This window comes from Lactuca saligna, chromosome 2 (genome assembly GCF_052625555.1).
Source record: "Lactuca saligna cultivar CGN05327 chromosome 2, ASM5262555v1, whole genome shotgun sequence".
NCBI classification, from domain to species: domain Eukaryota; kingdom Viridiplantae; phylum Streptophyta; class Magnoliopsida; order Asterales; family Asteraceae; genus Lactuca; species Lactuca saligna.
The window spans coordinates 177698061-177713276 of NC_136418.1; the positions used below are offsets into that span (position 1 = coordinate 177698061).

A 15216-nucleotide genomic window follows, 5' to 3' on the forward strand; every position below is an offset into this window, starting at 1 on the left:
AAGGATCAATATCTTATTCAAAGGAACTCCATTTTGGACGCATTATATTATATCAAATTATCAATACTAAGTTCTATTCCACCATGATCCAACCCACATTTTCCAAAGTAACCAACTCTTAAACAATTCATTGAATTGATATATGCTTGTTTGCCAATAGCCATCCATTTTCACCACAAATCAACGAAATGTTATGTGTTTATTTTATATTTTGCCTTTTTATTTGAAGTATATATATACATACTCTCACCTATCACCCAGGGATATTCTTGGGTCCCATATATATATATATATATATATATATATATATATATATATATATATATATATATATATATATATATATATATATATATATATATATATATATATATATATATATATATAAAACCCCTTCAGATTACACAATATTAGTGGTAAGAAACAAAGTTGAGTAATCTCTTCCAAATTCCAATGTTGGTTTACAACATACTAGTATTTAATAACACGAAAACAAAGAAATTCATACAAACAGATGTTTAGCTGGAGAAGAGGGACTCATCTATCTCAATTTTGACAACTTCGCCGTCGTCAAATCGATCCTTCCTCGGTGGAGCTGGTGGAACAGGCACTCTCGGTGGTCCTCTCCCCTTCTTCTTGTTTCTTGGTCTCGCCTGTCAATTCACACGCCATAGCCCATAGATGATTACGAGGTATACAAGCGATATATCAAAAACTATTATCCTGAAATTGACAAATTGAAAAACTCACATTCCCGAAGGAGTGATTGAATCGCTTTCCTTTGGCAGTCTTCTTGTCCCCTCTTCCACAATAAACTGAAACCTCAAAACGACGGTATTGTTAGGTAAACCGTAAACCAGATTCAATGAAGGTTAAAATTGCAGAAAACAAAACAAACAAATTTAGGGTTTACGTACTCAGTGGTGAGGTTGAGGTGGTTCCAGAAGAAAAGAGAGACATTGACGAAGATGGAGATAGGGGAATGGTGGTTATGGATGGAGAACGACAGAAAGAAAGAAAATTATAACCCGTTGGAATAGATGTAACGGCGACCGCCATTGGCGCCATCGTCGGAAGCAATGAGCTTTCTCCGTCGAAGTGATAACTGAAGATAAGAGTTGCTACATTCACCACTTAAATCACTTTGATCCCCGTTATACCATGTTACATGGGAATACGACGCCGTAAGAGATTCGGTCGGCCAATGTCTTTTTTTTTTTTTTTTTTTGGTACCTTTTAAACAAGAGATAATGATTTAAAAAAGCTAACGAAGTTTCAAAAATATACAAAAAAGACCATTGTTTTTTTTTTGTAACCAAAATATCATTTTACCGGCTATTGTAGGTTATCCGGTTTCCAAATATTCAAAAAATATCATTGTTGTTTTTTTAGTATAAAAAATATCATTAATGTTACTATTTGTACACAAAATACCAACAAAATAGACATGTGTTCAACTAAAACATTGTGGTAACCAGGTACTTCAGGTAAATGGGATGAGATGAGCGTAATCAGCAAGTGCTTGTTTAATTTTTGTTGAAATTGTTAGAAAATATCTTACTTCCACCGTATGATCAGCCGAACAAGATTACAGGTGATGTTTCGGCTGATAAATTTTTCTTCAAATCGGTGATGAGAAGAGCGTAATCAGCAAATGCTTGTTCGGCTGTTAGATAGGTTAAAGTAGAAGCATTCTTGTATGCCTCTTTCTGGCTTCCATATGTCATCGATTCACCATAATATCGATGTTAAATCAAAATCACGTAGCTTTTGATAAAATTGTATTATTAAAGGTCTGCAAGTGAACAAATTAATGTAGAGTAGAGTGATTAGGGCTTTTACTTCGGGGAAGATGACCATGGCACCAAAACAAGGGGCGAGTTTCCAAACGAAGTCGGTGGTGGCAGCGAACCATTCGATGTCGCCTTCGTTGCCGCAATAAAGGAAGATTGGGCCGAAACGACTTGGGCATGGGCCCACCCAGTGATCGGAGTTGATGAGATAACATTGTTGGAACTTGGGAAGATCATTGAAACTAAAATGATCAAGAGTATGATCAAAGTATCGTGTCTCGTAAGTGTACTTCGGCTGAACAAGAATTTTTGGGTTTTAAGAAGCCGTGGGGATTTGCTGAAAAACGGAGGTGGCCGGTGAGATTCCGGTGTTGATGAAAGTAAGCAGATGATTAGGAGGAAGAATAAGAAAAAGGGTTTTGCTATGGTGGTGGAGGATGGCGATGAACAACAGTAGTGGCCGAAGTGAAGTGGAGAGTTTTTTTCTATAAAAAGTAGCTAAATTTCCTTTACATTCAAAGAAGGAAAAATAACTTAAAAATGTAACGAAGTTTCAAAAATGTACAAAAAAGACCATTGTTTTTTTTTTTTTTTTTTTTTTTTTTTTTTTTTGTACACAAAATACTATTTTACCGGCTATTACAGGTTACCCACAAGGTATTATTTGAACACATGTGTACTTCATTGGTATTTTGTGTATAAAAAATATACTTTAATGGTATTTAAGTACTAAAAATAAAATAATGGTATTTTTTGTACATTTTTAAAACTTCATTACCTTTTTAAGTTATTATCCCTTTAAATACTTTTTTCCTTCCTTTCCTACTCACCATCAATATTTGGTAATTTGGTCGGAAAAAATTAAAAATTTAATCGAATCTAAACCAATTCCCGATGACAAAATTGCAAAAATGGTCTCTTTAGTATGCAAAATTTTGGGGTTTTAGTCCAAACTACGAGTTGGATCTGTTAAGCCCCCTCACGTGCCTCACACGTGAGGGTAATTTCTTCATTTCATATATTAGGGATCATTTTTGCATAAACGTTTTTTGGATTAATTCTTTTTAAATACCCCCACTTCCTGTGATCTTCTTCCCCAACATTCCCTAACGTCTCTTTTCTTCTACCCTTCTTCTTCTTGAGCTCTGTTACAACAAAAATGGTGCTATGTTTTTGTGGAAAAGTTGTTGTGGTGAAAACGTCTTGGACCCCTTTGAATCCAGGAAGGAGTTTTTTTGCATGCCCTATGAATGATTCCGTTTGTAGGTTTATTGGGTGGCTTGATCCCCTAATGTGTGCTAGGGCTAAAGCCATCATACCTGGTCTGCTAAGAAATTTGAATTCAGTGCACGAACAGTGCAATGAGTTGGTTAGAAGTATGAACATGCTACAGGATCAATGCAATGGACTAATATACAGGAACAACATGTTGGTGGCAAATGTCAAAGCATTGAAGGATGACAATTTGAAGTTGAAAATGTACATGTTTGGAAGTTGGTTTTTCTTTGTGATTGTATTCTTCTGTATTTGGTTTGTGTAGGGGTATACTGTAAAGGGTGTTTTTGTCACAACTGGAAATTTTGTGTCATGTAATCTATACATTCAAGCTAATGTGAATCAAAACTTCAATCAAATACATCATACAAGTACTACAAATAGTCATCAAACAATTGGAAATCCAAGAAGTCCTTGTTTAAGTCCATGTTGGATTAGGACTCCCATATTGGATCCACGTGGACCAATAAGCTTCCAATTTGGCTATCAAGGGCTTAGAACCCTAATCGGACTCTAATTGGACCCACACTAGTTTATTTCAACATTTTGGGCCATGTTGGGCCTAGAATGAAATGAATTAAAAGCTTTGCTCCATGAATAACCTAAACTAGTCCAACAAAAATGTAAAAATCCTACCACATTCTTTTAGGTATAAAACACACCCTAACTAACTCTAATGTTGGGCTTAGGGGCAAAGGCCCAAATTTTTCCTTTTCTTGCCAAATTCTCGGCCCAAATGCACAAGCCCAAGAAGATGGAAGAGTTGACTTATTGTGCCACATCATTATTATCCAAAGGACTTCCATGCAAAATATCTCACATACCTCCATGCACATCACTTCAAAATCACTTCTCTTCTTTCCTCCCTCTCCCTCTCGGCCGAAACACACACACACATTCACAAATCTCTCACAAATTCTCTCTAGATCACTCAAGAACTCTCCTTCCTCTCCACTCAAAAATCTCGAGTTTTAGGAGGCATTCAAGAGGAAATTTCCACAAAATTCTCCATCTAAGGTAAGAGTTGCTTGGATCTATGAACTAAATTCTTTGTTTTATCAAAATCCCTTCCTAATCTATGCAAAAATCGTGATTTTTGCACCCTAGAACCATCTCAAACTCGAGATCTACCAAGGAAGGGGGTTAAGGCCAAAAACACTTCATTTTCCTTCCATTTTCTTTGCAAAACCGAGCCCCCACACCCAAGGTGAGCTTCATACCCCCTATTTTCTGTTTTTATGAGTTTTGTGGGGGGGGGGGGGAATACAAGTGAAAGTGTAGATCTATATGTGTTTATATGCCTTGTATGATTTCCATGCTTATATGTATGCTTTTATGTGCTTTAATGTTGGATCTAGCCATAAAACTCCTTAAAACCGAGATATAACTTATGTTATATGATTTTAGCATCAAATGTATTTCTACATACAAAGTGTTTTAAGAAAAATAGCTAAGTGGTTTAGTGACAATTTTCTTTAAGCTAAAAACACAAATTTTGGGCCTAACATGTGAAAAATACAAAATTAAGGGCCCAAATTGACATTTCACGAATTCTGATGGATGAAGTGTGTCAAAACAGTTTCAATAAAACAATTTCTGGAATTATACTCATTTAGAAGGTTAAAAACATAAATTTCAAGCTTAATGGGCTAAAAATGACAATTTCGGCCCAATGAGGCCCATTATGCGATTTTTTCTATTTTGGAGGGCCAAAACTGTGATTTTCTGTAAAACAGTGGACCATAAGTGATCCAAGTCCTTTTTAAAGGTTTAAAATGCTTTTTAAATTTAAAAAGGACCAAAGTTGCAAAATTTTTACAATTTGGGCCAAAATTGTCAAAATTGCGAAAAAAAGGGTTATAACCGAGAAAAACTGAAATTTTAGGGACTTAAGCTGTTTTCTATGAAAAATATGCTGGAAAATATTTATTTTAATAATTTTTGGTGTTAAAATGTCAAGAAAATTGATTTAAGGACCAAACCGGAAAGTATTTTAAATAAAGGGTTGAAAAAGTAAATTTTACAAACAAGGAGGGGCTGAAAACAGAAAATTTCCAAGACTAATTCAATACATGCAATTTGACCAAATAACGGTACTGCGACTATCGACAAAATACAATACATTACAACACCAAAAGTCGTTGTTAAACGAATTGGTTCGGTCTCGAACTAATAAAAATCCGAAACCACTAACACGATGACACTATGATAATTCAATACTACGATTCATACAACTAACGATTGGGAATTCATTATACATGCAAATGTGCACAGACGTCTACGCATTATCTTTGGGCCCCACAAGTGTAAAATCTTGTTCGTTGAGCCTAGCTAGCCCGACGACCTGATCTTAAGGCCCAAAGACTTCATCTTACGAAGTGTTGGGTTTTACTAATCCGACACGACGTAACCGGACTTTCAATGGCTTGTAGACTACTGGTCCCCAAGGGTCCTTTAGTGTCGCTAGTAGAGTCTGCCTTTTTGCGAGGCGGGTCTGGGACCCCTCGTACCTTTTTATCCCCAACCGGCTAATGGAGTCGTCGAGGCCTTCGTGTCCTCCTTCTCTTCGGATGTGGGACTACACGTAGTCAGGACGGTTGGATAACGTGATTAGTACGGACGACGCCTACGGGATCGTTAGTATTGCTATAGACTAGTCGTTTGTGTAACGCGTGTTTGTAGCAGATAATCATGCTCAAAAAATAATCCAATGTCGTCTGGTAATGATAACTTCATGCGTTGCAATGGTTTCAAAGTAAATTCATGGAATTCAAGGAATTAGGAAAACATCGGGTTTTCCTAGGGTTTTCAATACATACAGATTCAAAATACATACGATTTCAATAAACAATTTTTTTTACAAGTATAGAAAACAAACAAGCATACCTATAGATCTTCACACCTTTTTGACTATACTATTTTCAGAAAATATCGGATTTTCTGGCGGTTTTCAAACAACACGAAACATTGTTTTTCAAATACAACTTATGAACTCACCAACATTTCATATGTTGACGTTTTTCAAAATACTTGTATTCTCAGGAAACCAGTGAATCAAAGGAAATCGTATTCAGTGATGGCTCGCAGTTTTATTTATGTACGAATCGAACAGTTTATTTTGGAAATGTAATGTTTAAACAATGTACTTCATGTAAACTTTACTGGTTGTACAATATTAATGCATGGTGACGAATGTTGTTACGTTTCACATATATATACAATGTTATGGTATTCAATTGAGTCACGACAGCCCCCGAACATTTCCGCCGCCTGGTTTGGGGGTGTGACAGTTTTGGTCATTTTGTTGTAATTTTATGTGATAATGTTTGTAGGGACTTATGATGATAATGATATATGTACAATTTTATGATGCAAGTGTAATGAATGTTTTACCAAAATGGTATGAATGTATTAGAATTAACATATGAATAGAAATGGTATGAATGTATTACCAATATATATATATATATATATATATATATATATATATATATATATATATATATATATATATATATATATATATATATATATATTAGAACCAATTGTACATAATTAAAATGCACATTTCATTAAGACTTGTAATATAACAACCAAAGTTTCTAAACATAACAACCAAAGATTCTAAACATTACCAAAAGGGACACATTACCATACCTAAGATAGCAACCAAGTTTTCATAACAACCAACCAAAAGTTTTCAACAAAATATTGTAAACATAACAACCAAGTTTTCATAACCAACCAATATCACAGAAAACCCCATGCATGCATGACACATTCTTGGACTAATTCCCACCTTGCCCTTTACAGGTCCTAGAGTTGTGTCCCTTGTTCTTGCATTTGCTACAAGTAACACTGATATGCTTCCTTGATAGTTCTGCACTCCATCATTTGTTGGTTTTTGGGAACCTCCTTCTTGTGTAGCATTCACTCCATCACCTTGACTTACCTTCTGCTTTTTGCTTAACCTTTCACCCTTACTTTGTCTTCTCTTTTTCTTAGGCCTTCCCACCTGAGTGCGATGTGGAGGAGGGATTAGCTTTGTGGGACATTCACTTTTGGGCCACATAGATCTACCCTTAATTGGCTCTACCTTAAAAGAATAAGCCTTTTTCCATGTCTCTAGAAAATACACCTTGTGAACAAATTTGTAAATGTCAAGCTTAGCCTCTGGGTCTTTACTCATCTCATTCATAGTTGCAGTTACATGTCTGCATGGAATTCCAATTAATTCCCATTTTCTGCAAGTGCATGTTTTGTTCCTAACATAAACCACATGTTGATCCTGCAAAGCTCATGTGACTTGATACTTGTCTCCCCCATTCCACCTAGCAATGTATTGTGAAGCAACTGTTTTTCTTGCACCTAGGATGTCTGTTGCTGTGGGTGTTAGTGGACCTTTAGCCTTTTTCATTTCCTTCATGACATTGCATATCCTCTTCATTAGATACTCTCTTATGTATTCTAAACATCCAATGACAAGTTTATCCCTTCCTTTCTCTATCTTCCCATTAAACACTTCACACATGTTTGATATCAACACATCGGAAACTGCTCTTCCTGTGTGTACATTACCATTAATAAACATTTAATACAATTCATATACAAGTAAAACAGTTCACTAAGTGAAAGACATAAGGACCAAATTGGAATATATAAATTTACCTGAAAAATGACTCCTTGCCCAATGTTTAGGAGGAATTTGCTTCAACCATTCACATGCCTCCTTATCATACTGACTAAACTCCTTCATCAAATGTTCAAACTCAAGAATGGTGGTAGCTGATGCACATCTCCATAAGTAGTCCCTGTACTCTGTTTGCCTCCATCTTTTCCTCATATTGTCATGAACATGTCTGATACAATATCTATGCTCAACATCGGGAAACAATTGCTCAACTGCAGTATGTAAACCCTGCAAAAATCAATTGTCAATCATTAGAATTAATTTAAAACCACACTTTAAATGACCAAATGTATAAAAACCACTTCCAACTTTACCTTTTTCCTGTCACTTATGAAAGTAAAAATTGAGTTTCTTCCAAGATCCAAGTCATCCCCAAGGTTATCTAAAAACCATTTCCAACTTTCTGTGTTTTCAGACTCAACAATCCCATATGCTAATGGGTAAATTCCATTATTGGAATCAAGACCAACTGCTGAAAGGACCTGCCTAGGGGAATGGTCCTTTCATGAAGGCACCATCAAAACCTAATAAGTCCCTAAGGCATGCCTTGAACCCGTTTTTCAGTGGACCCAAACACACATAAATTCTTCTAAACTGCCTGGTTGGGGAATCAGGGTTAGGCTCAGAACATACATCTATTTTCACTATGGTGTCTGGGTTGGTGGCTTGAAGTTCGAGAACATAGTCCCTCAACAGTTCATACTGCTTTGTGTAGTCCCTAGTTATATGCTTTCTTGCCTTATCCTTTGCCCTGAACACCTTGTCCATAGTAACACCCACTTGGTCGGTCTTTTGAAAGTGATCTTATATGGCTCTCAAAGGTATATCTGGATTCGCCTCAACTTGATCAAAGATTTTTTTGCTGATTAAAGAAGCAGTACAAGCCCTGAGTTTCCTTGTTTGCAAACATGTGTGAGTTTGGTTTAAGGTCCTTATAAACCATTCGGATTCAGGATTTGACCTAGATGCATGAATGTACCAACCACATGTTACTTTTTGTGTCTTTAATTCTTTACCCTTTTTTTTTGAAGTGGTAGCTTGACTACCCACTTGGCCTTTATTGGTGACAGGTACAACTCCCCTACACTGTGCCCTAAGCCTTATATTGTCATTTTTTTAAAGAAAATATTCCTTCTTGATTCTAGTGCATGCATATCAATTGCTTCCTTTAATTCTTTTTTACTATTAAATTTATCTCCAACTGAAAATGATTGTTTATGTACTGCCCCAAGACTGCACCTTTTTTCTTTTCTCAAATTCTTGATAAGAGCTCTTCTCTCTCTGTCTTGGTCAGATCCTTCATCCAAATATTCAAATTCCTCATTGTTGATCACTTCCATATCTTCAGGTTCATGCCCATGAACAACATTTATACAAGATCCTTCCACATCACTTTCAACATTGAGAGTGAAGTCTCCCATGTCCACATCCACATCCTGTATATTGTTGTCAACATCCATCATGTCATCCACATAATCTTCATCTTCTATTTGTCTCTCATCTTCTTCATACCCTGGATCACTATTTTCAGATTCATCATACTCTTCAAAATTTGGATCACTTTCTTGAGATTCATCATCCTCTTCATACTCTTGATTACCCTCTTTAGATTCTCCATCACCTTCATACTCTGCATTATCATCATCACTCTGAATCAAACTTTCCATAAGGTTATCAAATAACTCATTCAATTGTTCATCAGCATTATTAACAGGGGGTGCTGTAGCATCCTTCATCAACAGTTGATGCCTGTTGAACAATTGTTGCAGGCTCCCAAACACCATCCATCTCATCAATAAGAACACAAGTTGCTGCCTCCTGAACATCAGTTGAACCATTCTGATCATCATTCTTTTCCTTTGAAATGTGAACACCCTCATCAATATAATCTAAATTAAGCCTCTTGCTATAAGAACTTTCACCTATATTGGAATTCCCAACCCTACCCCTTCTATACTCTGGTGAGAAACTATCAGTCTTACTCCAAAAAAGAATCAGAGACATGAACTCACCAATAGGCTCACCATTACCATGGTTCACATTTTTCATTGGAGAATCTACATGAACTTGACCCTCAACTTCAGCCCCTTGATCATCATTTTCTGGTAATTCCTCAATGACAACTTTACCCTTTGCATTTGGTGACATGAAGTAAGTAAGTAAATTTGTCTTTCTATGCCCTGTGTACACCTCAATTAGCTGGTTATGTGAAATGTATTTAGAAAGGTTGATCACATCTTGATCATTCCCTAAAGCTCTAAGACCAAATTGAAAGTCACCATTGGGTATCCTAAAATGGTAGTATATAACTGGGGATTCATCAGTGAATTCAAAATTCTGTGGGTTTGGGTAACCTAGGTCAATCATTATGGCATCAAGTTCATGCACAGAAAACTCATCAATGTCCACATAATCAACATAATGCACTTCACCTCCAATGTACTTTATATCAGGTAACTTAGTAAATTTCCCACCGTGATGAAGCTTAATACTAAACCATGTGGGTGCACCAGCTAAAAATCAAAATTGTACATATTAACAAAGCCAAAATTTTGCATTTTTTGTTCTAAATCAATAAGAAAATGCTAAGTAAAAAAGTTAAAGAAACAGAGCAACTTACCATATACAGTTGATACATTAATAACTTCGTGTTTTGGCCTGATGTGCCACATTACGAACACCATTTCGTATTAAATGTATGCCCTTGTATGTGTAGTGTCGATTATCTTGTTTGGATAAGCAACAAGGGTTTTTTTGCAGGTTTAATGGAGCAGAAGCAAGAAGGAGGGAGTTGGGGAGTTAACAAGTGTTGGGGAAAGTAAATGAGGAATAAATATCAATTAATCCAAAAAAACATTTATGCAAAAATGGTCCCTAATATATGAAATGACGAAATTACCCTCACGTGTGAGGCACGTGAGGGAGCTTAACAGATCCAACTTAACGGGAATTAAGTCCAGGGACTAAAACCACATAGAAACCACTCCAAAAGGACCATGGATCCAAAAAAACTAGTGGTTTAGACTAAAACCCCAAAATTTTGCATACCACAAGGACCATTTTTGCAATTTTGTCAATTCCGGATAAACCAAACTTTAGTCCTTTCAAACTGAATTATGAATTTAATTTATACTTTGAGTTTTGGTTTTATAATATCCGTACATACACGTTTTAGTCATATACAATAATATATATTTTATATGTTTATACTGCACAACTCCATAAAACACAGATTGTTGTATATGATAAAAAAATTATTATGTACGGATTACTACTCTCGAAGTAAACAAAACCGAATTATTGAAGTTAGTTTATTTATTTATAAAATAATTTATATTTCAATATTTTAAAAATAAATTTGAAATAAAAAATACGCATTACATTATGATAAGTTGAAATATCAAACGTGGTCATTTTTTTCTTACTATTTTTTGATTTTATATACTTTGTTGTTCATAGGTTATGTATTTTTATTTTTTATATTTAACTATTATGGAAAATTTAAGCGTAAATTTTATGTTTGGGAAATTATAACTTATAGATTCTAAAATTTTGTTTTCTTTAGTTTTCAAAACAGAACCAAACGGATTTGTAATTCGGGTTTTTGTTTGTTCTGAGTAGTTTCAGATTTGGTATGGTTTAGTTTTCCTTTTGAATTAAAAAAAAAAATAAATCAAAGTGAATAAAAAAGACCCATGAATTGAACCGATTATTACCCTTACTTATCTCGTTTGTATGTACTTTGTCCTTATGATGCTACATATAATTTACGAGAGCTGATTCGTACACAACATTTTTTATCCATACACAACAACTTGTGCTTTAAAATATTAAAGTGTACAACTCTATAAAGTATGAAATGTTGTGTACCGAAAAAAAATTATTGTGTAAATTAATTTACTTTTTGTTGATTTCTATATAATTTATATGATAGTTTTTTTTGTCTTTTATATTATTATTATTGTTATAAAAATATTATTATTATTATTATTCAAAATATATTTTTAGCACGGAAGTATAAATTTATTTTTAGTAACTTTCGGATATTTTTTTGACTTTTTGAATATTACAATTATTAAATATTATAATCATTGACATAAAATTCACTCGGGCATTATACATGGTTTTCCATCAAGTAAAACATTATAATATGTTCTTATGCCATAATGGCAAAACAATATGCATTAGATATACTCCTTGTAAATCAACATCCATATAATGACCAACATGAACATGAGCAATAGTAATAGATACATGATTTGGGACGTTTTGCAAACCAAAATTTAGTAGGAAGCACGTCGTCGAACCTTGTATGCTTAGATAGTTAACTATGACGCCATACATGTTTTGTAACACTTAAAATCCTGATATGTTTCTTTATTGCCTTGTTACTAAAAGTTTTGCATTTTGGTCCTTGGACAGTACGCGGAGCGTATCACTTGGTGCACTTAGCATATAAGGTTTCAAGCGAGTACGCGGGGCGTACCATTTGGTACGTTTAGCATACTCATGCGAAGGTGAGACGAAACTCCGGACACGTACGTCGGGCGTACGTTTCGGTACGCAAGGCGTATGTGAGTAATGTTGAAACCCTAATTTAGGGAGTTGTGTACTATATAAATACCTAATTTAGATACTTAACTATGATGCCATACATGTTTTGTAACACTTAAAATCCTGGTATGTTTCTTTATTGCCATGTTACTAGAAGTTTTGCATTTTGGTCCTTGGACAGTACGCGGGGCGTACCACTTGGTGCACTTAGCGTACAAGCTTTCAAGCGAGTACGCGGAGCGTACCAATTGGTACGCTTAGCGTACTCATACGAAGGTGGGACGGAACTCCGAACACATATGTTGGGCGTACGTTTAGGTACGCGAGGCGTATGTGAGTAATGTTGAAACCCTAATTTAGGGTGTTGTGTACTATATAAACACCTTAAGACCCTAAGGTTGGCCTCTTTACCAGCCCCCAAACCTCTTGAAACCCTAATTCATCCCTTAAGCCTTCTTGGTGGTGTTCTTGAGCCCTTGAGTGAATTTTGTGGTTATTTTGGCTCATTTTTGAAGGAAGCTTTGAAGATTGAAGGTGCTTAGCTTGGAAGGAAGGTTATAGATCCAGAATCATTCCACTTGTTGTAGTCTCATTGAGGTATCAAGTTCATATATTGGCTTGTAGGTAATTAGATATTTTCATAGTTTGTTTTACTATGCTTTTGGCGTCGTTTTGGGTTGTTAGAAGAGTTGAGTCGTTTCATGGGTTGTTCTTTTGGATCTGAGCTTGGTATGGTCTCCTTTAGCATAAAGGTGCAAGCGTTATAGGATTATTGGTCACATGCATGCATTAAGTCTCGTATCAAGTCCATTTTAAGCTCAAGAGCTTCATTTAGCCATGCATGAACATAAAGTTAGCAACTTAACGTGATTTTCCAGCTCAAGGGAGTTAGATCTATGTTCTGGAGCTTTGCCTTTAGGGGTTAAGTGTTAAAATCGAGTTTTGGCTGAATAGGGTGAGTACGTTAGGAATACAAGCAGGTACGCTTAGCGTATAAGCCTTCAAGCGACTACGTTGCGCGTACGTGCAGAGTACGCCTATCGAACTCAGTCTATTGGGCCTCACATATGTGGTCTTCGGGTTTGGGCTATCTTTTGTACTTTGTTGCTTAGGGCATTGTTGGGCTGCCTGAATACAAGTATTTTGACTAGGAAAATTGTTGGGACTTAGGGTAAGGCCTATGTAAAGATTTGGGCTCAATTTGGAAAAATGGGTTGTATGTGGGCCTTGGATGGATAATTGGTTTTTAGGCCTTTTAGATTGAGAATTTGGAATTTAGTCTTGGATCAAACTAGGTAAGGGTAAAGTGGTATTTTTACCTTAAGTATGGATTGAGGGATACAGTTTGACTCCAATTGTTAATCGGGTGTTATTTGATATTGATAGCCCGGGGATTCGTCGAACCACCAGTGATTAAGTAGTGCGAGGTGGGTTTCCTAACTATGTTTAGCTGGTCAAAGGCACCAATGTCGGCCCATGATTATTCCATGTTAGTATACTAGTTGTCTGCGTGACTCTTGCATGTGTTATGTACTTGTATGCTTATCGGGCGGGGCCCGTTGCAGACAGGCCCTGATGACCATATTGTACGCTATGTATCTTTGTGGTTATTGCATGTTGTCACACCCCCAGCCGGCAGAGGAAACACAGGGCGGTGTAACTTCATGTTTGTATCACAGTTATCAAACATATATTGAACAGTATAAAAGAATTTCATAAACTACATACCTTTATTGATGATATAAATTTACATTATTCTTGTTTCCTAGTGATTATTACATAATATATGAATTATCGCACACGTCCTAATGTATATATGTTCCATATAAACAGGAGGATAACAGTAAAACTTCTCCTGTTCGAGTAACACACCACCTTATCAAGTTCCCAACAACACATGCGTTTTGAAAATACATCAACATAACATTGGTGAGTCCATAGGTTTTGACTTTGAGATAAATAGTACTTTTTTCCAAGTTTGAAAAGTATGAAACATAGTTTGAAGATGTCATTCTAACTCATACTTGTTTCTAATATAAGTGTTTGTAATCCTATACAAACAAAGGTTGTTATGTATAAATCTTGTTTCAATTCTATACGAGTATAAGTAATTGTCATCCTGTACTAAGGAAGATTGTTACGTATAAATCTTATTTCAATTCTATATGAGTGTGTATGCTAGGTATAATTGTCTACCTAATGAATAAGTAGAATACCTACAAGTTCCTTGTACTTAGAGTATAAGTGTTTGGAAAACTTATACTTTAACATTAATATTTGTATATCGACAAAGTATAATGCTTCTAAAATTGTGCTACCATGAGTCCGTAACCGCTGGTATATGACATAAAGACCTATGAATGGTACAACATAACGAAACTACCTCCATAACAAAACAAATAAATGGGACAGTTCGTCACCCGTAAAACGTTGGGTTGTAGCTAGCGACCACGAGTGGAGGTGTTAACCCGTATATATCTATACACAACTTCCTCGCTCACACGAGATTAGCGGTTATAGGTCAAAGGATTTCCACTAAGCTTTCCCATCTTAGTTGATGAATAAAATAGCTCATGTAGAATTTGTCAACCTCCTATAGTTCTAATAGTGAAAGCATATTCGTGTCTAAAACCCTAAGCTACTAGACTATGCTTTTAAATATTACACCTAATTTCATAATACCTAGGCAGTACAACAAGTATAACTTGAAGTAAAACCAGGTTTTAATCTAACATAGAACCTATAATAGCAACATACTTAACAAGTATATATATAACTCCCGAATATAACTTCAGTGCTGCATTAACAACATACCATGTTTTATCTAACATAAAACCAATAATAAAAGCGTACTTAACAAGTATATATAGAACTCCTGAATATAATTTCAGGGCTATATCACAC

General features: G+C 35.4%; 2 protein-coding genes across 2 annotated transcripts; both read right to left on the bottom strand.

Moving 5' to 3' along the window:
- Nucleotides 1-414: 414 nt before the first annotated feature.
- On the bottom strand, nucleotides 415-1140 carry LOC145029385 (small ribosomal subunit protein bTHXc-like). The gene is made up of 3 exons (XM_078977937.1): nucleotides 918-1140; nucleotides 751-815; nucleotides 415-653 (listed from the first exon to the last, which is right to left on the bottom strand). The coding sequence occupies exons 1-3, from the start codon at nucleotides 1066-1068 to the stop codon at nucleotides 519-521; spliced, it is 351 nt and encodes a 116-aa protein (XP_078834063.1). The 5' UTR covers nucleotides 1069-1140; the 3' UTR covers nucleotides 415-518.
- A 5628-nt stretch (nucleotides 1141-6768) lies between these two features.
- On the bottom strand, nucleotides 6769-8526 carry LOC145030439 (uncharacterized). The gene is made up of 5 exons (XM_078978804.1): nucleotides 8305-8526; nucleotides 8073-8258; nucleotides 7737-7986; nucleotides 7382-7631; nucleotides 6769-7282 (listed from the first exon to the last, which is right to left on the bottom strand). The coding sequence occupies exons 1-5, from the start codon at nucleotides 8524-8526 to the stop codon at nucleotides 6769-6771; spliced, it is 1422 nt and encodes a 473-aa protein (XP_078834930.1).
- Nucleotides 8527-15216: the final 6690 nt, after the last annotated feature.